The 27,437-nt window shown below is 45.0% G+C and overlaps 2 protein-coding genes and 1 pseudogene across 13 annotated transcripts in view; 2 read left to right on the plus strand and 1 right to left on the minus strand.

Moving 5' to 3' along the window:
• Positions 1–3,064, minus strand: part of ARL3 (ADP ribosylation factor like GTPase 3) — a 34,972-nt gene extending 31,908 nt beyond the window's left edge. Inside the window, exon 1 of one of the 2 annotated variants that reach the window (XM_059661271.1) lies at positions 2,922–3,064. In XM_059661271.1, the coding sequence (XP_059517254.1) occupies positions 2,922–2,924 (3 nt within the window). In that variant the 5' untranslated portion in view covers positions 2,925–3,064. Of the gene's footprint in view, positions 1–2,662; positions 2,828–2,921 lie in introns of those variants that run through there. The other variant, XM_059661270.1, reaches the window with a different exon arrangement.
• Positions 3,065–3,195: 131 nt separating this feature from the next.
• Positions 3,196–24,209, plus strand: SFXN2 (sideroflexin 2). Of its 11 annotated transcripts, none has more exons than XR_009448255.1 (13): positions 3,197–3,306; positions 13,988–14,172; positions 14,346–14,516; positions 15,513–15,611; positions 16,919–16,994; positions 17,289–17,374; positions 18,913–18,973; positions 19,306–19,372; positions 19,942–19,991; positions 20,326–20,375; positions 21,984–22,031; positions 22,508–22,626; positions 22,778–24,209. XR_009448255.1 is itself a non-coding variant. In XM_059661261.1 (13 exons), exons 3-13 carry the CDS (start codon positions 14,012–14,014, stop codon positions 22,875–22,877), a joined length of 969 nt encoding a protein of 322 aa, XP_059517244.1. In that variant the 5' UTR covers positions 3,292–3,306; positions 5,600–5,680; positions 13,988–14,011; the 3' UTR covers positions 22,878–24,209. The 11 variants fall into 11 exon arrangements, 10 of the variants coding, with proteins under 10 accessions (XP_059517252.1, XP_059517242.1, XP_059517251.1 ...); XM_059661261.1 differs by lacking the exon at positions 22,508–22,626 and adding an exon at positions 5,600–5,680 and having other exon boundaries at positions 3,292–3,306; XM_059661259.1 differs by lacking the exon at positions 22,508–22,626.
• LOC132214290 (elongin-C-like) lies at positions 8,340–13,981 on the plus strand (annotated as a pseudogene).
• Positions 24,210–27,437: the final 3,228 nt, after the last annotated feature.

The raw sequence follows: 27,437 nt of genomic DNA on the forward strand, positions 1-27,437 counted from the left end.
CGAGGTTCATACATGTAGAAAGTAGTCCATAAGTAATTCCTGAATGAAGGAGTCATTATTAAACAACAATAATTAGTTATGCCCTAAAATTACTGCCATCTTAGTATTTCTCCAAGGACGTAGCGAAGCATCCATCTTATATAAAAACTGCTGTTTGAAATTTTAACCCTGCATTTTGGCTTCTGTAAATGCTTGCTTAAATAATAAGGAAAATAAGACTACTCCCATTTCAGAGAGGCTATTAAACCTTCCCCAGACGAAGTTATCAGTGCTGGCACCAGGCCAAGCCTTTGGTTGAGGTCTCAGAGCCTCAGCACATAGGGGCTCTTTAAGAACTTACAAAGGGAATTGGAAAACCCCATATTTGGAAGACAAAGAGGGTAAAATGGTATAAATACAGGAAACTTCCTGTGTGACTTTGCCTAGAATTCTAGAGACATTTTTCTCTGGGCCCGTGTGTCATAATAATAATAAATGTAACTCCATCTCTCTAAGTGTTGCTTGGTTCTTTTCCGGTTTTCTGTAACAGTAGAATCATAAGACTGGGGTAAAATAGCTGACCCTAAATGTTCAGAGAAAGCCCAATGGGTTTTTGTTGTAGTACTGTCCAAATTAAAAGTATGTATTAGTCATAGCTGAAGATATATTAAAAAAAACACAACCCTAAACCCAACAACCTGGGACTTACTGTTCAGTTGTACAGTTACCATGGGGGCCCATGGGATACAAGATGTGACACACTTAGTCACACCACTGACCGTTTAAATTCCATGTTCCACTTTCAGTTCTAAGAATAACTTGCACTTTGGGAGATAGGGAAAAAAATGTATTTTGGAAACCAGGTAAAGAATCCAGAATAATTTGTCCTAATTTCCTATTGCTCATTTTAAGAAAAAAGAAAAAGAAAAACAAATCTGTCTTGATCACTGAACAGAACAGTTGTATATAACAATGTTGTATACACTGTCGATTTGTTGTATGCAGTGTCACTTTGCACCTGGAAACATGAGCAGTGGTTAATTTATTGTGGCCCGTAATTATAAGTTAAACGATCATGAAACTACAGTTCATTTAATTGATAAACAAACTGGGGAAAAGTTAGGCTACTCTCATACATTTCTCATTTATGGTGACATCTCATTCTCTATTAGGTTGGCATGCCTTTTTCATTTCAATTCTAGTTATTTTCTGTAAATATTTATGCTTATATTCATTTGTTGAGGAAAACTTAGCCTTTAAATGGACAACTCATGTATAAGTGATTAATAAAAAGAAAATGTAAAAATCTGTTTAGCCCGAGGTTAATAAAACTGCAATGTAGCAAGCGTGAAATGTGATTGGCAACAAATAATTGGCAATTATTTGTGACTGGCAAATAATTCTACTTCTTTAACAGTCTGACAATGTAAAATCAATTGAGTTTTTTTTTTTTCTTATCAACATTTACTCATTAGATAATCTGACGAAAGGTACATATTTTTTCCTTGTGGACAACTAGTAGCTTTATTTCTTACTTCTAAATCATTAGAAATGGTTCACCCTAGCCAGTGTGGAACATTGAGAGGTTGCTGGCTCTATTCTGGTCAGGGATATGCCCAGGTTTCGTATCTCTCTCCCTCTCCTTTTCTCTCTCTCTCTCTCTCTCTCTCTCAAATCAATAAAGACATTATATATGTGTCTATATATATGTATATATATATGTAGTTCAACATTTCTAAAAGTCAAAAAGAGATTGGGGTTGGGGTAGGGAACTGACTCTAAGTTTGAGTGCTGGCTCTTTACAGTTGGAAAGCCAACCAACCTGTTCTAAATGCTTCAAAATCAATTCTTCTTTGCTTGCTCCTAAAACTACTTAATTTCATTTTAACACCCTCCAGTTAACATCAAAGAAATCAACAAGGAGCAGAATGTCAACGGTCAATTAAATGTCACACGTCATAATTTACAGTTTTGGCAAGATTTCATTAGGTCTGACGGAGAAAAGGATGGCCCCAAATTGATGCCCACTCTCTAGTTTTAATTTCCCATTCATTTTCGTTTGGAGACCCCACGCTGAAATTGCCCCTTTGGTTCTGGTGTGGTCATACGCAAAAGAAGGTTGCAACAGGTTTTGAAGGAAATGCCAGGGACTGGGCAGCAAATTTGCTTCCATCTGCATGGATTAAGTATTGATCATCACGTATAACCAGACCTTGCAGAACCCTCAGCAAATAACTCAGGACTGCAGAAGCACGCCACACACACACACACACACACACACACACACACACACACACGACTGCAGAAGCATCACACACACACACACACACACACCCGAGGCGGCGTAAAATCCACCAGGCACATCTCCCAAGCGGGACCTCTTTTGTGTCCCGGGATTTACACCCTTCCCCCCAGACGTCCGCACCGCTGGGGAAAGGGAGCGCTAGGCTACCAACTCCCACGGTTCCGCTAGGGCGACCTGAGCCGCAGTAGCGCTGGCCCTGCTCCCCGCTTCTGGCCCGGCCCCGGCGGACCCCACTTGCTTGCGGCGTGAGGAGCCAGTTCCCTGGGAAGATCTAAGCCTGAGTGCGGAGACTGCTCCTCGCAGCTCCGAGGCTCCGCCCTCCTCCCAGTCCCCAGAGTCGTGATGGAGCCCAGGCTCCGAACGGGGACATCCACGCACCCTTCCAGCCCCTTCCCCTAGCTTCAGACCGCTGCAAGTCCCGCCTTCCTCCACAGGCCCGGTCTCCCTCCAGGGCCCACACCCTCGGGGCTCCCAGCCGCCCCACGAAACCGATCCAAGACTCAGTCCGCAAGCTGAGCACCATCCCATTCCCAACTTTGCTTTAAGCGCAGTGCCCCGCCCTGGGCCTGGGGCCGAGACGGGGGGTGGGGGCGGCTGACCGACGGGCTTAGGAGGGGCCCAGGCCCCCCACACTCACCATCCTCCTGCCGAGTCCCTCCTCCTCCTCCTCCTCCCTCTGCCACCCCCGTTACCAGGGGCAACTATTGTGGCGCCGCCCCCGACGTCCCTCGCACGCACCACGGCGGAGCAAAGCAATAGAACGCGCGGGTTCCAACTCCACTTTCCCCGAAGTGCGCAAGCGCGCCACGGTTCCCGCCCACTGCGCAGGCGGGCCGCCAGGCGGCGGGAGGCAGCAGCTGGCTGGTGGAGACTCAGGAATAGTGAACACTCGCCCACGTGGCCGGCGGGCAGCCTGGCCTGTGATTGGTCGGAAAGGAGAGGCGTGGGGCGGGGCGAGGGGAGGTTCCCGGGAGGAGTCTCACGGGGCTTCCAGGCCAGGCCTGCATTCTTCCCGGGACCAGGTAAGTGGTCTTGGGAGCAAGCCGCCTGCCGAGTCTACCTTTAGTCCTGAAGTCCTGGGAGGGAGCTTGCATTTCTGTCCCGACTCTGACCAAGCTGGTCTGCAGCGCGGACTGGGCTTCTACCTGCTGCAGCCACGTGGCGAGAGGAGTGGCCAGGGTCTGCCCCTGGACCTCTCCCTTATGGCCCCCAGCAAACTTCATCTGTCAGCCTGAGGGGTGGGGGCGTAGAGGGTTGTGCACCCTTCTCCACACACCAGTGTTAAAGCCTGGGATGGAGGAATCCAGGTGGTGGGAGGCCGCCTGTCGGAGGAGGTAACAGCTGCCGAGGAACTGGCCCTGAGCCCTGAAGTGAGCTGACAGCGCGGGTCAAAGACATTTTGGTTTCGCCGGGTTTTGCTAAGTTGCATTAGACCGGGAGGTACGACTTTTGCAGTCCCCAAGGAGGCAACAAATGGGCCTGTACTTCTAGGCAAGTAAGATCGAGAGGGAGTCTGGGTGAGTTGGGGGGTACTACCTCCCACCTCCTCCCCATGCGGAGGACAGGAAAAGCGTCATCACAGGGAGCTGGACTCTGGAGACACAGCAGCGCGCAAAATGTACCCTCTTGGATATTACATCCTCATTTCGCACAATATTTCATTTCTTTCACACAACCCTGGAAAGTGGTTATTTTAAGCAATATAGAGGGGATTTGAACCCATTTCTGTCTGACTCTTATGTAAGTTCTTTTAAACGTTTTTGTATTGTCCAGAACAGAGTGGTCTATATTTGTGATGTAAACCTAGAACTTTTTAAGAGCTGATACAGTGTGGGCCGGGGCGGGGGTGGGGGGGAAGAGGGAGTGGTACACCTTGACTGCACATGCCTGAGTGCCTCTTACTAACCTCGCTGGGTAGGTAAGGATTATATGAATTATTTTTTTTTAAAATATATTTTATTGATTGTTTACAGAGAGGAAGGGAGAGAGATAGAGAGTCAGAAACATCGATGAGAGAGAAACATCGACCAGCCGCCTCCTGCACATCCTCCACTGGGGATGTGCCCGCAACCCAGGTACATGCCCTTGACTGGAATCGAACCTGGGACCTTTCAGTCCGCAGGCCGACGCTCTATCCACTGAGCCAAACCGGTTTCGGCAGTATATGAATTATTATATGTCGAGTTTATAGAACATTGCCTGGCACATAGGAAGTGCTATATAGGGCTTAGCTATTACAGTCATGCACCACATAACTTAGCTATTACAGTCATGCACCACATAACACACCACATAAGTATCAATCAACAATGATATGTGTTCATATATGTTGGTGGCCCCATAAGACTATGATGAAGCTGAAAAACTCCTACTGCCTAGTGACCTTATAGCTGTTTCAACATAGCACATTACTCATGTGTTTGTGGTAATGATGGTTAAATAAACCTACTGTGCTGGCAGTCATATGAAAGTATAGCACATACAATTATGTACAGTACATAATACTAGAAAATAAGCGGCTATGTTAATGGTTTCTGTACTATACTATATACAGTATTTACTGTACTATACTTTTTATTGTTATTTTAGAGTATACTCTTTATACTTATAAAAAAGTTTGCTGCAAAACTATTCTGAGTTACACTGGCAGCAGCCTCCTACATATCGTGTTTACTGTGTCTCTTGTTTTCATCATTTTCTCCTGTCCTTGATTTAAATTTGTATTGATTTGTATGGTAACATGCTGTACAGGTTTGTGGCCTTGGAGCAATAGGCTGTACCATATGGCCTAGGTGTGTAGTAGGCTATACTGTCTAGGTTTGTGTAAGGCACTCTGGTGTTCACACAACTGCAACATCACCTAATGAGGCATCTCTCAGAATGTGTTCCTGCCGTTAAGTGGAGCATGACTGTATTAATAGTTTCATCTAGGTTTTTGGACTTTGCCCCTCTTCCTATCAGCAGGTTTTCTAGTCTGGTGAAGATCATTGGAACGAAGGCAGATTTCCCCTGAATGGTCCTTATCTATTTAAGAATTCAACTAAAGTATTTTTTTAAACATCTGCTACCTGTATACCTGCTTCAGATCATTGGAGAGAAAACTCAGTTAGTAACCTTGACTAAGGAGGTGCAAGATGAGTGGTTAATTCAGAGCATCATTCCTACAGTTTACCCATCTCTATTCTGGTTCTTTTGTGAAAAAGCCAAGGCAGACTTCTCTAAGTTGTTGCCCTGGAGTCACATAAGTGTACATAAGCATATACCTTGGCCTGCTTGTTTAATTTTTAGTATCATTCTCCAATTTGCCCTATGCAGACTTGACACCAACCCTTGCCATTTCAGTGGTCTTTGTGTGTGACCTTCTTGAGTCCTTGGTCGCTTTGATCTTCCTCTGATGTGAGTACCCGCCATAATGTCTTGTTTTTATTCCCACCTGGGATAAAAACAAGGACATCTTGGGTACTTCCCTTCCCTTGTAAGAGGATATCCCAGAGGGGTGGGTCGAAAGTCTGTTCTCTGAGCTCTGATACTAGTTGCTAGAGAAAATTAACTCTCTCTGGCAGGATGAGCGTTACTTCTGGAGATTTAGTAGATTATTTCATTTCCTTCCTATCATCTATCTATCTATCTATCTATCTATCTATCTATCTATCTACCTATCTACCTACCTACCTACCTACCTATCTATCTATCTCCTTAGCAAGTAACCTATAGTGGATAGAACACCTACCTAGATGACCCTAGGCCTGTGACCAAGGGAAAGTAAGGCCCTAGCTATTGTCAGATCTTCGGATGGATATACAGGACTGGATCTGTTTGTTGTCAGTAGAGGGCTGTGTAGTGCCACAAATGCTGGCTCAGTCATGTGAGCCTTTCTAGGCATTAGTTTCCAGTTCTATAAACTGAGGTCTTGGATTCATCCCTAACCCTAGAAGGAAAGGGAGTTATCTGTCAATAACTGTTTGACCTCCATCTCCCCCCTTGTTCTCAGTAGTGGAACCATATTTCTCCGTTAGTGGGGCCACGCTGGACACGATAGTGACCTCGTTAGGGAGTACTAGATGTGGCTCTGTGGGAAGAGGGAGGGTAACTGGAAGGAAACTTAGAGACTAGATAGGATGAAGTATAAGCAGGGTAGACAATTTGCATCTTCGGTAAAGAAAAACCTGCTGTTTGGTAACTAAGGCAAGTTCTGAGTTTAGATTTAAAAGAGGTAACATCACTGATGCCAGGAGAACCCACGGATAAGTTGGAATGCATTTCAAGTAGGCAGTTAGTGTCTTTAGGAGGTAGATGAGAGATACAGCATGAACCTTACAGTCTATCAGGGAAGTCAGAGTTCACACAATAACTGTAAATAAGAAAGTGACAATTCCAAAAGCCCAACATGCTGCCAGTGAAAACAGGATGCTAGGGGAGCGTGGAACAGAAGGGCCGAGTTTGCCGGGAAGGAGTCATGGAACTGTGCCCTACGGGGCATCGATGTGGGGAAGATGTTCCAGACATGGAATTTAGATTTTATTTTGCCAATTTTTACATCAGACGAGGACTGGACAGTTACTGTCCTGACCTCAGTAATGAAGGCAAAGTTTCTTGCATAATTTAGCAAATGATTACCCCTTCATGGTAGAAGAGCTTCTGTTGTAAAAGGCAGAGGACTTTCCAATGTTGGGTTGAGGCTGGTGAGAGATGTCCGAGGAGTGTGTGTGTGTGTGTGTGTGTGTGTGTGTGTGTGTGTGTGTGTGTTGAGGGAGAGGCATAGCAGTTGGCTCTGCTGGGCTATTTCAGGGGTACGAGTGTGGGGCTCTGTAAGCCAATCAGTGTGTGATTTGCTGTCCAGGCCAACTTCTTGTAGGTTCGTTTGGAGTCAGGTGAACTCTTCCCCCAACTCCTGGTTCAGTTGGGACTGAGTTAAATGCCTTTGGTCTTTGAACCAGCCTGCAGGAGGCCAAGTTAGCCTGTTCCTGGAGGGCAAAGCCCAGAGCTCCATGGGCACAAGCTGTGCATGTGAACTTGTAATTTTCTATGTATGGAAAATTCTGAGTTAAGGTGCTATATTAAAGAAAAAAAGACAAATGACCTCATAGTGGAAGATGTAAGTTAAATCTGAAAATTATTCGTTAAAAAAAATGAGTAGGGGTTATTTAGTGAAGAGGGAAAGGAATAGCACTCTGGACAGGGAATGGTATTTGCAAAGAAACAGGTGGCAGTCAGTCAGAAAGTCCTATGGCACTTGAAACTCAGTATTTGGGAAATCAAACTTACTATTTTTTTTCCTGAAAGCCTATTTTTCTATATTCTTGGACTCAGCACATTATTGCCCAAATCAGAAACCCAGGTATCACTCTAAATATATGTGATGTGTTAGCTTGACTAGGCCAAACAAAATTCCTTAGCATTCCCCCCCCCCCCCCTGCTCATATGTTTGTAGTGGGCTATGAGGGAGAAGCAGCTGTTCCTAGCCAATCCCTTCCCACACACCGTCTCCCAGTTATTCCGTGGAACACTAATGTAGGGACTGTGGTGAAAGGATTTTGCAAATATAACTAAAATCCATAATGGGTTGGTTTTGAGTTAACCTAAAGGGAGAGTATCCTGGGTGGTCTGACTTAATCAGATGGAATCCCTTTAAAAGAGGGCTAGGCCCCCCTGGAGTCAGAGACAGCTGGGCCTGCATTACTTCCCTTTCCCCCAGGATCAGCCCTTCCTGTCTGCCTCTTCTGTTGACCTCCAGCTTACTTAACCAACTCCCACAATTACATAAGCCAATTAGCTAATTCCTTGTACTAAATCAATTTGTGTGTGTGTGTGTGTGTGTGTGTGTGTGTGTGTGTGTGTGATTTTTGTTGTTGTTGGCAGAAACAAAGTTTATTAGTGGATAGACAGACATCCTGCCGCAAGAGGGCAGCAGGAAGGGGGTCCAAAGTAGATTGCCTGTGTATGAGATTTTATATGTATACTAGAGGCCCAGTGCACGAATTCGTGCACTGGTGGGGTCCCTCGGGCTGGCCAGGGGGAGGGACCATGGGAGGTTGGCTGGCCAGGGGGAGGGACCATGGGAGGTTGGCTGGCCAGGGGGGAGGGACTGCAGGAGGTTGGCTGACCACAGGAGGTTGACTGTGGTAGTGCACTGACCACCAGGGGGCATCTCCTGCATTGAGCGTCTGCCCCCTGGTGATCAGTGCGCATCATAGCAACCGGTCAACCAGTTGTTTGGTTGCTTAGGCTTTTATATATATAGATATATTTTCTATTGATTCTACTTCTCTGCTTGAACCCTGACTCATAATATACCTCCTATACTCGATCACTTAGGTTCTCTCCTTTTGGGCCCTCCTCTCTGTTTGGTGCATTTGGGTTCATTTGAGCCCCACTTCTTGCCTGGTTATTGGGGTCCCCTTCCAGCTCCTCTCTCTGAGTCTTTATCTCATACTAGAGGCCCAGCGCATGAAATTTGTGCACAGGTAGGGTTCCTAGGCCTGGCTGGCGATCAGGGCCAATCAGAGCCTTCCGGCTGCTGGCCAGGGCCTTCCTTCGTTCCATGCCACCATCTGGTGGTCAGTGTATGTCATAGAGAGCGGTCAATCAAACCCCTGAGGGGACAATTTGCATAGTAGCCTTTTATTATATAGGATGATTGCCCAGGGTGTTCTTTATAAGCTACACATCTGATCTTGTCACTCTTCCTAAAATCTTTTAATGGCTTCCTGAAATGTTTAAATTTTATTTATTTATTTTTAATATATTTTTATTGATTTCAGAGAGGAAGGGAGAGGTAGAGAAAGATAGAAACATCAGTGATGATAGAGAATCATTGATTGGCTGTCTCCTGCATGCCCAATATTGGGGATCGAGTCCACAACCTGGGCTTGTGCCCTGACCTGGAATCGAATCATGACCTCCTAGCTCAGTGATGGCGAACCTATGACACACGTGTCAGAGGTGACACATGAACTCATTTTTTTGATTGATTTTTCTTTGTTAAATGGCATTAAATATATAAAATAAATATCAAAAATATAAGTCTTTTTTTTCTATGGTTGCAAATATCAAAAAATTTCTATATGTGACACGGCATCAGAGTTGAGTTAGGGTTTTTCAAAATGCTGACACGCTGAGCTCAAAAGGTTCGCCATCACTGTCCTAGTTCATAGGTTGACACTCAACCACTGAGCCATGCTGGCTGGGCTTCTTCCTGAAATTTTTAGGCAAAAGTTCCGAAGTCTTAGCTTTCTGTTTGACTCCAGTTTCTCTCTTCTCTTAGCATATCTATTATTAATTTTTCTTTTGGGAAAATTTTTTACTGGTTTCCCTAGAGTTTGCAATATACATTTACAACTAATCCAAGTCCACTTTAAAATAATACTATGCCACTTCATTGGTAGTACAAGTACCTTACAGTAGAGTATTCTCAGTTCCTCCCTCCCATCCACTATATCATTCACTTATTTACAGCTATAATCACTGGATACATGGTTGCTATTATTATTTTGAACACACTGTTATCTGTTTGTTAACTGTTAACAATTAGAAGAAGAAAAGTAAAGATTTTATTTTTAACCTTCATTTATTCCTTCTCTAACACTCTTTATGTAGGCCAGAGTTTATGACCTATATAATTTTCTTTCCTTCTCAAGAACTTCTTTTAACATCTTGCATGTCAGGTCTCTTGTTGACAAACTCCTTCAATTTTGTTTGTCTGAGAAATTCTTTTTCTTCTTTATTTTTAAAGGATCATTTTGTTTGATGTAGAATTCTAGGTTCATGGGTTGTTGTTTTGTACTTTCAACACTTACTGGTAAATATTTCACTCTTTTCTTGCTTACATGGTTTCTAAAGAGATGTCTGATGTAATTCTTTGCTCTAAGTAAGGTTTTTTATCCCCTCTTTCTTGCTTCTTTCTTGATATTCTTTATCTTGATTTTCTGCGGCTTGAATATAATATGCCTAAATGTAGATTTTGGAGCATTTATCTCGCTTGGTGTTCTCTGAGACTCCTGAATCTGTGGTTTGGTGTCTGTCATTAATTTTGGAAAATTTTCAGTCATTACTTCTTCAAATATTTCTTCTTTTCCTTTCTTCTCCTTCTGGTATTCCCATTATGTGTTTGACACATCTTTTGTAATTGTCCCAAGGTTCTTGGCTATTCTATTCTTTTTAAATTATTCTCTCTCTCTCTCTCTCTCTCTTTAAAAAAAATTATTGATTTCAGAGAGGAAGGGAGAGAGAGATAGAAATATCAATGATGAGAGAGAATCCTTGATTGGCTGCCAGAAGCACTAGGAGATATTTTTCTGATCTTCACCTTGAGAACCTAGTGGGCTTCTGGAGGTAAAACTCACAAAAGTAGTGTCCTCCAAGATTGAGTCCCCACTTGTCCACATTGAGCTCCAGAAATTTGTTGATTGCAGTTTAAGTTTTCCAGTGATACTTGCCCTAGCAGTGGGCTTCTGCTCTCAATGGCTGTGTGTCTCTTTACCTGCCTGTCTCCAGGTTTTGGGGCAGTGGTTTGCCCTGTGATCTCAAATCTCTGATGGGGCTAAGAAGAGTTGTTGATTTTTAGTTTGTTAAGCTTTTTTTCTTGTTTTGACGATAGGAGTGACATTGTGCACACCATGAGCTTTCAGTGCTGGCTCTTCTTGTTGCTTGAAATACTGCTCTTCTATCTATTTAGCTTCTATATATATTTCCAAAATATTGCTTATTTCTCGTCCTAACAAAGTGTGTTCAGAATCCCTCATCTAGCCTGGAACCTCCTGCAGTAGGCTTGTGGGGGTGGAGGGGTGGCCCTGGAGTGGGGGCTGTGGTGGTGCGCGGGGACCTGGCACGGTGGCTGCGGGGCTGACGAGTGGAGAAGAGAAAGCCTATGGTGGCTGTGAAGGCCCTGATGCCATGTATGTCAAGTTGATATCTTCAGATGGTCATGAATTTATTGTAAAAAGAGAATATGCATTAACATCAGGAACGATACAAGCCATGTTGAGTGGCCCAGGTCAGTTTGCTGAGAATGAAACTAATGAAGTCAGTTTTAGAGAGATCCCTTCACATGTGCTATCAAAAGTATGCATGTATTTTACTTACAAGGTTCGCTATGCTAACAGCTCCACAGAGATTCCTGAATTCACAATTGCACCTGAAATTGGAACTGCTGATGGCTGCAAACTTCCTAGATTGTTAAATAAAATAAATTATAACAAACTGTTAACTATTTTCAGTATTTAATACCTGTAGCTCAGTTAGTAATTTTTTCATATATAGCATGTTGCCTGTGTGCGATTGAACTTTGAAGTTCATTGCAAAGCAGACTATCATCTCTTCTTTTGCATGACACAGTTGAAATTTGTTTGCTACATCAACAGATTAAGGACATATTCACAAATTGAGAAATAATCAAATAGGCCAGTTGCTAGGTAGTTTTGCCTTTCCCTTTGGATGTGATTTTTAAAATTAGAGCAGTGGCGATATAGTAAATGCTGATATTTAGTCATAAATGAACATACTCTACAGGTAAATAATGGGGCTATGTATTTTTATGTTTTTAGTGTTGTTGTTGTTTTTAAACCTATCCTGATCTTATAGCTGTCATTACTATTATTAGAATTATGCAAACAATTGCATTATAAACATGTTTATAACTTAGCCAAACATTGATTTTTATAACTGTCAAAGACATGAGTTGAAATTTCTTATGTGTCTTTTGATAAACTGCAGTATTGTTTTAAGTGTATCTTGTCTTTTTGTTCATTGCTACAATTGAAGAACTTTATTTAAAAGCAGTTTGGAAGATTACTTGGTAAGGCTGTTGGAGTAGTGACCTTTTGAACTGTAGCCACGTGGTCAATAAGTAAAGTACATGACCTTGATTTCATGTGTACTGTGCATATTGGTCAATCCAAAGTACTGTATTTTCATTGACTATAAAGCTCCCTTTGCAATATTCATTCTTCTTACATAATCCCTTCTTGTTATTATACTTCTGGTTACTTAAATGTTTTAAAAGACTCACTGTAAACTTTACCCACATCTTAAAAGCTAGACTTTTCTGAACAATTCCAGTCTTCCTGCATCCAACTGAAATATTATAAAATATGACAAGCATGTGGACAGATACAGTGTAAATCTTATAATGCACTTTGATATGGTATATGAATTATCTTCTATTAATTAAAATATGTCCCAATAAATATGCCCATCATCTGTGGGTCTCCTGATATCTAACTTATAAAGAGGTCATTCAACTTTTATACTAAGCAGACAAAAAATGTTTCAAAAGCTATGACAGAGCATCTCTGCTTGGGCCTGGGAAAAGAGAACTGTAGTTTGGTTTATTATTGTTTCTATCTTAGTAAATCAAGGCTGTCATTAGGATTTTTAAGTTTCCATCTTAGGTCTTCAAGACTGGTTTAATATGGACCAGTTTTTATGGGAACTGCAAAAACCATAAACAACCAAGATCTATAAATGATTTTCCTCTTAGAAAACTTAACATTGTACTTTCCAGCTTATTGAAAGTAGTTAAATATCTATGTTAATTCCATATATTTAGTAACTTCTTAAGATATACTGGCACATATTTTAGTATAGAAGATTATCAAGTACAAGAATTATATTCTGTTACTTGAGACAAATGATGTCAATTATGAATCTAAATAATAAAAGGTTAAGGTGATAGATAGAATCAGATTTTACTTTGACTGATTTTAGCAGGTTACTTTTTATGTTAGACCCACAAGTAACCTTAAGTTAAAATATTGAAAAAGAACTGAAAGATTAGAACATGTATATCTTGTGGCAAATGGTACTTTGTGTTAATAAAGGCTCTGTTGACTGAAAAAAAAAAAAAAAAGAATCCCTCATCTATTTCAGATAAGGTGACCATTTAATTTATCATCCAAATTGGGACACATACAAATTGAGAGTGAAAGGGGTGCTATTAGTAATGACCCCAGGCCAACACTCCTAGGCAAACTGGGAGATATGGCTGTCTCAGTCTTAGATGCCTCTTTTCTGGCTTTCCACTGCTCCCAGTGTCTGGCAGCAGCATTGTTTACTCTGCTCTCCTTATTGAATTACTTACCTGTTTAACCTCTATCCTGAAATTCCTTGAGGGCAGACATGGCGCTTCGCTCACAGCCATGGCCCTGCATCTCTCACAGGGCCGACATGCACCACACACAGACACTGAAATGATGAAAGTGGTCATGCCATGTTCATTTCCTCTTTATCTGTGATTGTTTCTACCTTTACTGTGATCCCATGCCTTCTACCTCCTTCAGATAAATCTATCTCCTAGGGCCTCTCTCACATTCCACTCCTTCTGGGAAGCCCCCTCTGATTACTCTGTTCCCCTGCCCCTCCGTCTCTGCTTCTGCTTATCTCCTGTATTATTGTTGCTGCACATACTACATACGGTTCCACTGTGGGCTCTTGTTCCTCAGTCAGACTCAGCTCCCCAAGTACAGGCACCGTGTTGTCCCCTTTACCAATCTCCCCCGCAGCATGATCAAGCACAGGGCTGGCCACCAGTAGGCACTCAGGAAACACATGGTACCCAGTTGCTCAGTCTTGAGTCCTTCCCAGACTGAGTGAGATGACGGCAGTGGCTGGTGAAAGCGGGCAGTTTACCAGAGTGGGAGATGCCCAGGGCTTCCGGGTCAGGTTTTGATTTAGGGAACAGTCCTCATTTTTCCTGTCTTCCTTAAGTACACAGTTCTGTGTGCGAGCAAGATGGAGCCTGACCTGTCTGGTTTTAACATCGATGCCCCCCGTTGGGACCAGTCCGCTTTCCTGGGGCGGGTGAAGCACTTCTTCAACATTACGGACCCTCGCACTGTTTTGGTACCAGAGCGGGAGCTGGATTGGGCCAAGATGATGGTGGAGAAAAGCAGGTGAATGGTTAGGGGAAGGGGTTGGAGGCACTGGGGCAACTTGGATGGGTTCCCTATAGGAGGTGGAAACTGAAGATGAGGGTACAGGCAGAAATCTCAGGGAGGAGGGAGAAATTAGAGCAGGATGACTTGGAGTGGGGGGACAAGGGGGTGACTCTGTCCTTGGGTGACAGGATGGGGGTCGTGCCCCCAGGGACTCAAGTGGAGCAGCTGCTGTATGCCAAAAAGCTCTATGACTCTGCCTTCCACCCTGACACCGGGGACAAGATGAATGTCATTGGACGGATGTCCTTCCAGGTTCCCGGCGGCATGATCATCACAGGCTTCATGCTCCAGTTCTACAGGTGGGCCTTGGGAGCAAGGCGATGGGAGGTGTAGCCACTTGGGTCTGCTAGCCAGGGAGCTATATTATAATAATAGCCACCTTTATTGCAACTTTCCCGATACTAGGCACTGTGTTAAAGTCTTTGAATGTGTTACCTCATGCAATTTTCTCAACAGTCCTACAGAGAGGTACTATTACCTCTCCATTTTATAGATGAGGAATTGAGGTTCTAGAGAGGTTATATAACTTGTGCAAGCTCATACAGCCAGGAAGCATTGGTACCTGGATTTTAACTAAGTCAGTCCTTTCTAGAACGGTCAGTGAATACACGATACTAATTTCTTCTTTAAAAAGTGCTTATATTAACAATGAATTTAATGCATTTTATAATGCAATAGCCCAGGGAAAAAATAGGAAGGCCCTTTCAGCTCAGTTGGTGAGAGAATAAACGTTGTAGCTGCTGAATGTGTGACTCTTCCCCCTTCCTCTCTTCCTTCTCCCGCCCCCCTATGCATTTATTTGTCTAGTTATTGAGCCAGACTTTGGGTCCCAGCTGTTAGGAATATAAAGACTTTAGTCCTTCCTTCCCTTCAAGGAGCTTCCAGTTTTGTTAGAGACCAAGAAGTAAGTGAACTGTTACAGTCCAGCTTGCTAAGTGGTAGGTTGAGAGAATATGGGATTTTAAGAGTTGGGAGCATGGGATGACTTAGTCTCAGGAAGGGCAGGGGAAGGGTCAAAAAGGTTCCAAGGAGGAAATAATCTCTCAACAGGGCAGGATTTAGCCATGGATGGAACAGAGTGTGAGTGTGAATGTGAGTGAGGGAGTATGTGAGTGTGTGTGTGTGTGTGTGTGTGTGTGTGTGTGTGTGTTCCAGGAAGAGGGGCAAGACTACAAAAGCCCAGGTGTATAGAACATGGGAGCAGTTTGGGGAAGAGCTGTTAACATGGTTTGACCTGTGTATACCAAGCCTTCCCTTCCATTCTCCTCTCCTTTCCGGACCTCGATTACTGGTAGGACGATGCCAGCGATCATCTTCTGGCAGTGGGTGAACCAGTCCTTCAATGCCTTAGTCAACTACACCAACAGGAATGCGGCTTCCCCCACATCAGTCAGGTAGGAGACTCGAACCCCAGGCTGTCCACATGGGTTTGGAGGAGGTGGCTGTCCTTTTGCCTCCAGGGGAACAACCTTTCTAAAGGGTTCTCAGGCTGCCAGTCCTCCCCGCGTAGGGTTCACACCGGACAGGTGATGAAGTTCCTCCCTTTTCAGGGCTTGGAAGTGTTTTCTTAGGCTGACTAGGAAAGCATCTTCTTGGACCAATTCAAAATGTGTTCATTTTAAAAAATATATATTTTTATTGATTTCAGAGAGGAAGGGAGAGGAAGAGAGAGATAGAAACATCAATGATGAGAGGGAATCATTGATTGGCTGCCTCCTGCACGCCCCCCACTGGAGATTGAGCCCGCAACCTGGATATAACTGGAATCGAACCTGGGACCCTTTAGTCCGCAGGCCAACGCTCTATACACTGAGCCAAACTGGCTAGGGCAAAATGTGTTCATTCTAAAAGTTTTTCTTCTACATTCATTCTACACATATGCCAGGAATAGTTCAGGTGCTAGGGATACATTCAAGTAAGGCATTTGTGGTCCTTCTTCTTGTAGAATTGAAGGTTTTCTATGAAAACAAGTACAATAATCTCAGATTGTCGCCATTAGGAAACACACAGGTGACAAGATAGAGAACAGCAGAGAGGTGCCTGTGTAGATAGGCTGGTCAGAGAAGTCTTCCCTATACAGCTGATGTATCAGCTGAGTTCTGAAGGATAAGGATTTAGCTATGAAAGAGCCCAGGGAGTCCAGCCAGTGTGACTCAGTGGTTGAATGTTGACCTATGAATCAGGAGGTGGTGGTTGGATTCGTGGTAAGGGCACATGCCTGGGCTCGATCCCAAGAAGGGAATGTGTAGGAGACAGCCAATCAATGATTCTCTCTCATCATTTTTGTTTCTATCTCTTTCTCCCTCTCCCTTCCTCTCTGAAATCAATAAAAAATATATTAAAAAAGAAAAGAAAGAGCCCAGGGAAGAATACCCTGGGTAGGGACCAGCGGTGTGCAGAGATACTGAGGTAGGGAAAAGCTGGGTATGTTTAAAGGACAGAAAGGAAGTACCTGGAACAATATATAGCACATAATAGACACTCAATAAGTATTTGTTGAATTCAAATATAAATAAAGTACAGAAAGGAGGCCCAGGGGTCTGGATCCTTTGGAGTTAGGGGGAGGCTACAAGATGACACGGGATAAACCACATGAGCTGCTCAGGTATGAAGCCTCATTTCCAGACTTCCTCACTCAAGCCATGGTCTTACTCTCAGCCCGAAGGGCTCCCCATTCCTAAGCACCTCTCTCCTCCACTAGGCAGATGGCCCTTTCCTACCTCACAGCCACAACTACTGCGGTCACCACTGCCGTGAGCATGAACATGTTGACAAAGGTACTCCTGGGGCTGCTGTGGGCATGGTGGCCACCAGGGGGCAGCAAAGTCCTAGGGAGAACTAGGCATTGCCCGAGTCTGGGTGAGTTGGGGTGTAACCAGAGCCTAGCCCAATAGTGGGAAATGCAGCAGGGCTGTCCCCAGGTTGGTCTTTCTCAGGCCTCTGAGGGAGTTTGGGTTCCCAGATGGGTGTCTGGGTGTGTGGCAGTAGCCCTTGTTTTGTAGTCCGTAAGTCCCTCCACTCTCACCTTGCAGCGAGCCTCAGCAACTCCCATTGTTCCCTTTCTCCAACAGAAAGCTCCACCCTTGGTGGCCCGCTGGGTGCCCTTTGCTGCTGTAGCTGCTGCTAACTGTGTCAATATCCCAATGATGCGACAGCAGTGAGTACAGGGGTCCCCTTTCCTCCTTACAAGCCACGAGGTCAGCAGGGAAACCAAGGCAAGAGACCAAGGCAGTGGGTGGCTTCTTGGAGCTGGGGTGGATGTGGGGGGAGGCCACCAGGCTGTGCCTCTGAAGGGTCCCTGAGGATTGGCTGCTCTAATAGTGATGGCCATTCCAATACGAGTGGCGAATAATTTAGGTTTAATCTGTGACGGGTATGTGGGAGCCATTTTTTGGATGGTGTGGGATGGAGACATAAGCTTGTGCATTTTATACTCAATCATGTTCTTTCAACTGCAAATGTATTTAAGTTGTGAGCACTGCCTACTTCCAAAGCTCTGGGGATGGTTTACAGAATGAAATGCAGCAGAGCGAGGTGTCCAAAGATAGAACAGAGCCAAGAAGCTTTGAAAGAAGCCAGAGGAGTAGGTAGATGTTTTCCAGGTACCCGGCTCTAAGAATAGGTAAAAGGAGAAACCTGTTGTGTCTCTCAGTTCGTATTTCTTTTTTTTAAAATTTTTTAAAAAAATATTTTTATTGATTTCAGAGAGGAAGGGAGAGGAAGAGAGGGAAATAGATACATCAGTGATGAGAGAGAATCATTGATTAGCTGCCTCCTGCAAGCCCCCTACTGAGGATCGAGCCCGCAACCCAGGCATGTGCCCTTGAACAGAATCGAACCTGCGATCCTTCAGTCTGCAGGCCAACACTCTATCCACTGAGCCTTGCCAGCTAGGGCAGTTCTTATTTCTTGACTAGAGAAAGCATAGGTGTTCCTCTGTTATAAAATTGAATGATGTAATAGATGTAAAGTCCTCAAAATAGCACCTAGAACATAACAAGTGCTACATAAATGTTAGCTTTTATTGCTACTGTTGTCATCATTGCCTTCATCATCATCACCGATTTCTACAGCCACATTTTCTTAGAACTGCTAGTAGGTGGCAATGTGTCACATTGCCCTTGCTGAGAGCACACTACCGGGATCCTGTGCATACACATTGCTCCTCTACTCTCTCCCTTCCCCACCCAGTTTCTCCTTTCCATCCAATGAGTAAGTCCCAGCCATCTGCCTGGTTTTGGGGCAAATGCTGTCAAGAACTGGCCTGAGAACAATAACCAGAGCTGCTACTGTTTGTGGTGCAGCCACTCCGTGTCAGACACGGGACTAAGCACTTTGCAGGCATTATCCTGTTAAAACACTGAGTCCTATGAAGTGGGTGTCAGGATTGTCTCCATTTTGCAGTTGAGGATAACTGAGTCTTTAGAAGGATTAGGGAACTTGCTCATGATCAGTCACACTCTGCAGTTTCAGGATTCAACCGAGGCAGTCTGGGCTCAGGACTAGCTCTCTCAGCCAGTGCCCTAGATCCCTTCAGATACCACTCGCTGGAGTGCAGGGGAAGGTCACAGGGCAAGGCTACGGAGGTGGCTCCCTAGAGCGTGAGTGCCCTGGCCTTGGTCCCCTGGTGTGTCACATGGCTGGCAGGCTTCCAGCACCCCTTTCCCAAATCCAGCATCTCCTGTCTGTGTCTAGGGAACTCATCCAAGGCATCTCCGTGAAGGACAAAAATCACAATGAGCTTGGTCATTCCCGGGTGAGCAGACGTCTCCCTTTGGGTGGGAGGAGGGAGCTCCCTTTCATACCCTGTCCTGTCCTTAGTGGTCAGAGCAGGATCTCCCCGACTCCAATCTCATTCTCCTCTATTCCCCCCACATTTCTCTGTTTGGGACATTTCTCATGTCCTTTCAGCTTCATTTCTAGTCCTGAAGCTGGCTGGGTAGGTGAAGGTTGGGAGAAACCACTCAGCCCCTGGCAGGTCCGTCCCTTCCCCTTTACCAGCTCAGACTTGGCTGTGACCCTGACTCTGGCCCAGCCATGGATATTGGATAAGGTCATTCCTAACAACTTGCTCTTTTCTGCCCTCAGAGAGCTGCGGCCGTAGGCATCACCCAAGTGGTTATTTCTCGGATCACCATGGCAGCCCCTGGCATGAGTAAGATGGGGGCCCCTGGAGCACATGATAGAGGCCTCAGCCACACTCAGCTTTTGGGAGGAGGCGGGACCCCAGCTTCTATAGCGATGCTTCTCATACTGGTTTGCTTGAGTGCTGAACTACCACACTGTAGTTCTTGGAACATCAATTGATGAGACATTTTACGTTATTTTTATTCAGCACATATTTCTTAAGTACCTTCAATGTACTGGACACAGTGTGGGGTGCCGGGGAGACAGTGGTAGCGCAAATAAATCCCCTGCCCTGGTTGGGCTTCCAGCAGGGGCATGTTACCGGGTAAGATAAAAAGTCTGTTTACATGAGATAGTTTTGAGTTTTGAGGACACTTTGGGCCTGGGCACGTGCTCTATTGTTGCAGGTGTGCTTTGGGAAGCACCCTTCTGCTGGGACTTGGGGGATAAGTCAGAGTGGCCATTCTCCCAAATGAAAAGTATTTCCTGGAGCTTCTGAGGAAGGAGGGAGAATCATTCAGTCCCTGATCTGACTTCGGAAAGGGGTCTTAGGGAAAGTCTTACAGGTCCCCCCGGCTTCTCCCTGGTTTCTTTCAGTCTTATTGCCAATCGTCATGGAAAGGCTGGAGAAACTGCCCTTCATGCAGGTGAGTGGGGTTTCCTTTTGCCTCTTCTCTGCCCAGAGTCCTCCCACCACACCTGTGCCTGGGAGCTCCTGGTCCTCTCCTCCTTCCCTCTAGCTGCCAGTCTTCATCTCACTGAAGTAGGGCTCATCATCCCAGTCCCCCCTGGCTGCCCGCTTCAGACAACATAGCCAGTTGCTTGGCCTTGTCTACAGAGAGCAAGGAGAGCCCTTCTCCTCTCCGTCAGGGCCAGCAGTCTTATACCTGAGGCTGGTTGGTTGGTCGCAGGGCAGGCGTGGGGTTCACCCTAAGGTATATAAGTCCCATGTGAGTTTTCCTTTTGTTTGTTTTTGTGCAGAAAGTCAAGGTCCTGCATGCGCCATTGCAGGTTATGCTGTGTGGGTGCTTGTGAGTAACATGTTTTCTTGGTTTGGGTTCTGTGGTAGCTGGGGCACCAAGATCTGTCGTCTTATGTCACCTGTGTTGAAGAACATGCACTCCTTTGCCTGACTTCCACGGCGCTGGAGCTCAGTACACCTGTGATCCATCTAGAGAGCCCTCACCTCATGTCTTTGGAGGAAACCAGGCTAGCTAGGCTCTGTGCACACATGCGCATGGAAGGCAGAGAGCTTGGGTACCCTCCTGTCCCAGGGTCTTCTCTCTGACCTTAAGTCTGGAGAAGAGACAAAAATGATGAGACAATTGGGAGATATCTGTAATACTATCAGCAATAAAAACTTTATTTCAAAACAATAAAATCTCAATTACGAAAATTGAAAAAAAAACCAACTTTATTTCAAAAGAAAAAAAAAAGAGACAATCCCACCATGAAAAAGAAGTGATAGTTATGCGACATGACAGAGGTGTTAGCTAACACTCAGATCATCATGTTGCGATATGTGAGTGTATCAAATCAATGTCTTACACTTCCACATTGTTACACGAAGAGACAAAAATGTGGGACAGCCTGGGGCTGTCAAGCATCCCAACCTCGCACGGGAGGAAACCACGTCATGGCAGCATTCTTCGGTGCCTGCCATCGACTGGACATGTCCTACCTTTAATCATGCTTCTCAGGACTACAGGGCTAGTGATGGCAACAACAACTAACACATATTGAATGTGCCCCCTGTGCTAGTGCTGCACATCTATAATTTCACTTAATTTCCCCATCCCTGGAGGCATAGATGCCATCATCTTTTACAAAAGGCTTGGAGCGATGAAGACACTTGCCCAATTGCTGGAGCTGAGATTGGTCCTCGGCGACATGCTAAACTTCTGTTCATTGAATTACCATGGGTGGGCAGTTCCCACAGGTTGGGTGCTACACATAGGTTGTTATCTCATTGAATCCTCGCAGCGACACTGCAAAGCAGACACTCTTGTCCTCCCTCTGCTGGCCCAGAGGTAACGTGCCCCAGACTGTACACTTCCTAAGTGTCAAAGCTGTGATAGGAACTCAGGTCTGTTAGACTCCCAAGGCCTGTGAGACATGGTCCTGGACCCGCATCATCTGAAAACTTGTCAGAAGTAAAGACTCTCAAGCCTTTCCCGAGACCTCCTGAATCAGCATCGCATTTTTCTGAGCCCCTGGAGTTATTTGTGTGCACATTGAAGTTTGATCAACCCTGCCCCTCACTGTTCTCCAACAGTCCAGATGTTCAGTGAATAGAGGAGCAGGGCCTTTGGATTCACACCCCTCACTGCTTCCCCTGCATATCAGTGGATGCATGTGGTCTTTAGGGCTGCTGCCTGCACTCCCGAGTGACTTCATGTGCTTGAGCAACAGGGGTGGATCGGGGTAAGGGATGAGGGGTGGAGGCTGGCTGATTTTAATCCGTGCTAGAATTAGTATCCTGGCACCTAGAGACCAGGAGAAGGGTTGAAGGGAGAGGAGTCATGGAGCCCGCTGGGAAGGGAGGCCAAGTGAATGGGCATCTCCCCCATCCTTTAGGGGGCTCAGGCATGGCCTGTGGGAAAACGCCCCCTAATGCTTTGGTTTCTCCTTTTTTCCAGCCTCATCTTCATGGTGCCAGTGGCATGTGGGCTCTTCCCACAGATATGGTATCAGCTATTCCTTCCTTCCTTTGTTTTACCAAATGTCCTGCCCCTACTCTCCCTGCCCTGCTTGCTGTCCGGAAGGAGAGAGGGAGGGGCAAGAAGGGCAGCATTTGTCTAGGGACAAGTGCCTGTCAGCCTAAACTCTGGGCCTCTTAACCCTGCGTGAATGGTAAGCCAGAACACGTCTCCAAAGGGATGAACTGCTTCCAGTGCAGCAAGGGCTGCCTTGGAGAGAAAGTGGGGGAACAACAAGAGACTCTGTCCTGCTGGTTGGGTTATTAGATAAATCTCCCCTGGCTGGAACCAGGTCCTTATTCTGGCTCTTATTTGCCAGAGGGTGGATGAATTAAACCTCTTCATCCACCATGCCATGGAAGGGCAGCATCAGGTGGGTGGGAGGACGGACTCGTTCCAGGAGACCAGGTAGGAATACAGACCTGGAATATATTCCGAGGAGATGCCACTCTCCCCTTCCTTAGTGCTCTTAGCTCAGTGGTCATCTGTTAGATGTCTCCTGTGTTCCGAGCACTGTGCCTGTAATCTTATGGAGAAGGTGGAAGTTGAGCACCAGGGAGAAGGAAGACAGGCCTGAGTAGAGGTAAAAGCAACATATTGTGTTGTACAGTAGCTATTACTAATTCTGAAGGAACAAATGGGGAAGGGGCTTTTGAGAGGTATTTGAGTTGGTATCGAAGGGTAATTTGCTGCTGTCTAGGTGGCATACTCATAACCTTCTTCTCTCTCCTCAGTGAACTGCCAGTTTCCTACCTGGAACAGGAGCTCCAAGACACCATCAAGGCCAAGTATGGAGAACTTGTGCCTTCTGTCTACTTCAATAAGGGTCTCTAAATGTCCTGCCTCAGCAAGGACCAGTCTATACCAGTATTCACCAGCTACTCCTTAGTTGCCTGTGCCCTCATTCCCCTTTGCCAACAGGGCCTAAGGCTCTGGTGTACTTGGGGGTGTATGAGGCAGCAGAATTCCTCATGCTTCTACCCAGGCACTTGGTTTATTGGGCTCCAGGGGATGAAAGTGAACAAGGGGCGGAAGACCAAATCCCCTGTCTGCTTCCCCCTTCCATCCCATGGAAACCAGGAGCTGAGGCCCCCTCAGGGAGAAGTTGTTGGGACCAGAGGGAGACATTCAGCAAACCGATTGGAAAAATTAGGAAAACTTTGGGATTCTGGTAGCAGCCAGGATTGGGAAGAACCCCTGGGACAAAGAGAAGTTCCTACTCTCCTTTTCTCTTCCCTCTGTGTCATCTTCTCTCAAGCCATGAAACCTTTACCCATGTAGTTCTAGCTTACGCAGGAAGTATGGGAGGGCTGGTCTGTGTTGGGGCTCATCTCCACTCTACCCCATTCTCCTCATTGCCCCTGTCAAAAGGTTCTTTGGGAGTGCTGCTAACCTTGAGTTTTATCAGACACCTGGGAGTTCTTAGTGCTGAAAAAGGTCATTGTGTGAGGCAGCAGAGTTCCATGGTGCTCAAGCCCTGTCTATAGATACTTTGTTCTGCTCTAAAATCATGTCTGATTTTATTTCTGTGTTTAAAAGATAATTCTGCTCAGCCTGTATGGCTCAGTGGTTGAGCATCAACCTATGAACCAGGAGGTCACGGTTTGACTCCTGGTCAGGGCACATGTCTGGGTTGTGGGCTCAATCCCCAGGGGGCCTGCAGGAGGCAGCCCATCAATGATTCACTCTAATCATTGATGTTTCTATCTCTCCCTCTCCCTTCCTCTCTGAAATGAATAATACACACACACACATCTAGAATGGCTCTGGTCACCTTGAAAAAAAAAAGATAATTCTACTAACTGTGAGTAAAAAGGATGTATGTAGGCATCAGCCACACATTGTAATGGGTATAATTTCCTGGCTATCTCCCTTCTTCAGCCCATTCGATTAAATACCGAAGACTGGTGTGTACTGACTAGGAAAGGGAAGTTTTATTTGGACGCCTGTAAGAGAAAACCAGCCAGGACCAAAGAGCCTTCAAGGACACACAGCAAAGCACAGTCACTTGCCCTTTCCAAATTGGCTGCTGTAGGTGATTTCTCACGCTCCTCGGGGACTGTTGTGGCATACCTGGGGTCAGTGTCTGTCTGAGCTTTGTCTAGTAGAATTTACTGACTGTTCAAAGATACCACTGTGAATTGAATAAATTTCTTCAAAGCACAATGAACTGTCTGCAGCTGAGTTAATAACACCTGGATGGGAAATAGGATCTGGACTGACTTTGGCCTTGGCCTGGAGGGAGGGCAACATCTTTAAGGGGAACCTACCTGTCCGAAGCCCGGAAGCCATTGCTCATCTACCTTATTACAAGGGAAAAACCCACCTGTGTGCTGGAAGCTCCAGAGGGCTTCCAGAATGGGAGCTGCGTTGCCCCCCGAGCAGGAGTTGGCAAACCATGGCTCAAGGTTTTAAAGTGCTGTAAAAAGGAAGAAAAGGATATGTGACAGAGACCCAATGCATGTAACATGCAAAACCTAGAGTATTTACTCTCTGGTCCTTTACACAAAAAGCTTTTTCTACTCTGGAAAAATAGCTCTAAAAAATGCACCAGGAGCACCTGTTAAAACAGATCGTATGGCTTCCTCTTCCAGATTTTTAAATTATCTGGGTCTAGGGCAGAGCCTTGGGATTTACACTTCTGGTAATTTTCCAGTGGTGATTCTACATACTACACTTGAAGGACCATTGCTCTAATGAGAAGGGCCTCCATTCTGCAGTCACAATACTGGCTGCAATTTATTTTTCCCCCTCTATTTAAAAAAAATTAAAATGTAATCCATATCACATAAATTCATCCTATTAAAGTATACAAATCAGTGATTTGTAATATACTCAGCAAAGCTGTACAACCATAATCATGATCTAATTCCAGAACTTTTTCATTAACCCCAAAAGAAACTATGAATTAAGTCACTCCCCTCTCCCCCAGCCCCAACCCTTCACAATCCATAATCTACTTTCTCTGTCTCTAGTTTTGCCTGTTCCGGACATTTCATATAAATGGAATCACATTGTGTGTGGCCTTCTGTATCTGGCTTCTTTCACTTAGTATAATGTTTTCAAAGTTCATACATGTTATAATGTACAATTTGATTTTAGCTGATGTCGGAGCAGAAAGGTCTGTGTCTTTGAGTTAGTTTTCTTAGGATAAGAGATTTGGCTTCAGCGTTGCCCACTTCCAAAGACATTGGGAAATCCTTACCAGAGCTCAGAAGCAGTTTGACACTGATGTTCTTTCAAAAACCAACCACCTTTCCCTTTCCTTCCCAGTTTCTTAAGCCTCCTGGCATTCCTCCTCTCTTCACAGATGATTACTCTTCGGAAAAGTCTGGAGTATGTAGTGGCTACAGTTCAGAGGCACTCTGAAAAGTATTCACTAGGACTACATTTCTGCTTTCTTTCAATTGGCTCTGGGGGTGTGGAAATAAAGTTGGTTAGAGTGACTAAAATGTCTTGGTGTGGGAAGTGCTAATCCAGACTAAGTGTTTGTCTTGTCCAGTAGCTCAGTTTGAGCTCTCAAGTAAAGGGAGAAAGGGAAGTTGGGACAAAATCCTGTCTGCCAAATTGAAACCATTGGGGTTTCCTAATGATGATAATACCTGGCCTTTATATGGTCTCTGTAATTCTTTGATGCCAGGATTAAGACCCTCTGTATGAAAATAATTGGGCCCTTGCTTAGTACTCAATTTTTTAAGATTACATAAGTCTCCTTTTCCCCCCATTGACCTCTCCCCTGCTGCCCCCACCCCTCAGTACATGCCCTCACCCCCCCCCCCCCAATCTGTGTCCATGGGTTATGCTCATATGCATGCATACAAGTCCTTTGGTTGATCTCTTACCCCCTCACTCCCCACCTTCCCTCATAGGTTGGACAGTTTGTTTGATGCTTCTATGACTGGTTCTATTTTTGTTCATCAGTTTATGTTGTTCATAATATTCCACAAATGAGTGAGATCATGTGATACTTATCTTTCTCTGACTGGCTTATTTTGCTTAGCATAATGCTGTCCAGGTCCATCCATGCTGTTGCAAATGGTAAGAGTTCCTTCTTTTTTATAGCAGCATAGTATTCCATTGTGTAGATGTACCACAGTTTTTTCTTTTTAAAAAATACATTTCTTTATTGATTTCAGTGAGGAAGGGGGAGGGAGAGAGAGATAGAAACATCAATGATGAGACAGAATCATTGATTGGCTGCCTCCTGCACACCCCCTACTGGAGATCAAGCCCACAACCCGGGCATGTGCCCTTGTCAGAATTGAACCTGGGACCCTTCAGTCCGCGGCGGACGTTCTATCCACTGAGCCAAACCAACTGGCTAGAGCAGTGTACCACAGTTTTCTAATCTACTCACCTGCTGATGGGTGCTTAGGCTGTTTCCCAATCTTAGCTATGGTGAATTGTGCTGCTCTGAACATCGGGGTGCATATATCCTTTCTGATTGGTGTTTCTGGTTTCTTGGGATATATTTCTAGACGTGGGATTACTGGGTCAAGTGGGAGTTCCATTTTTAATTTTTTGAGGAAACTCCACACTGTTTTTCATAGTGTTTGCACCAGTCTGCATTCCCACCAGCAGTGCAAGAGGGTTCCTTTTTCTCCACATCCTTGCCAGCACTTGTTGTTTGTTGATCTGTTGATGATAGCCAATCTGGCAGGTGTGAGATGGTACCTCATTATTGTTTCGATTTGCATCTCTTGGATGATTAGTGACTTTGAGCATGTTTTCATATGTCTCAGTACTCAATCTTTACTTATCCCCTAGGGAGCTTGATTGTGGAGTAGATAAATTGCTAAGAAACTTGAGATTGATAAAAAATACTTGTCACCTTTTGCAGCACTTGGGAAACCAGGATCAAGACAGAGGCAGAACTATGGACAGTCTTATGTTGGGGCAAAACCAATTTTCTTCACTCTTACCTGTTTCCCACTTTGCCACCATTTAAGCCAAGAACAAACTCCCTGTGGGCTCAGGCATAGGGCCAGACTGTATAATGCTTTGTGAGGAAATTCACAGCTACAGGCAGCTGGTTTCTCTGTCATGGGTCTTCATTTCATTTTACTATCATTGATTAAGTTCATAGTTGGGTCCTGTACAGGAGGATGCTGTAGGGATTTCTTAGGAAATGAGTAAGACTTGGTGTGCTGTACAAAAAGCTGCAAATTTAGTAGGAGGGGTCAGCCAGGCAGATACAGATTAGATACACTGTGAGGGGAGTGTTCTGTGAATCCAGAAGAAGAAACAAGGGGGTGGGAACTAGGAGTTTCTATGTGTAGTGTGTAAACGAAGTTAAGTGTATCGTGTAACACAGCACATTGAGGGTCTCCTAAGTGTACCAGTGTGAGCAGAATGTGTGGGTGGCAGGTGAGATAAAGAGAAGTATGCAGGAAC

The sequence above is a fragment of the Myotis daubentonii genome, chromosome 13 (genome assembly GCF_963259705.1).
Source record: "Myotis daubentonii chromosome 13, mMyoDau2.1, whole genome shotgun sequence".
NCBI lineage: Eukaryota > Metazoa > Chordata > Mammalia > Chiroptera > Vespertilionidae > Myotis > Myotis daubentonii.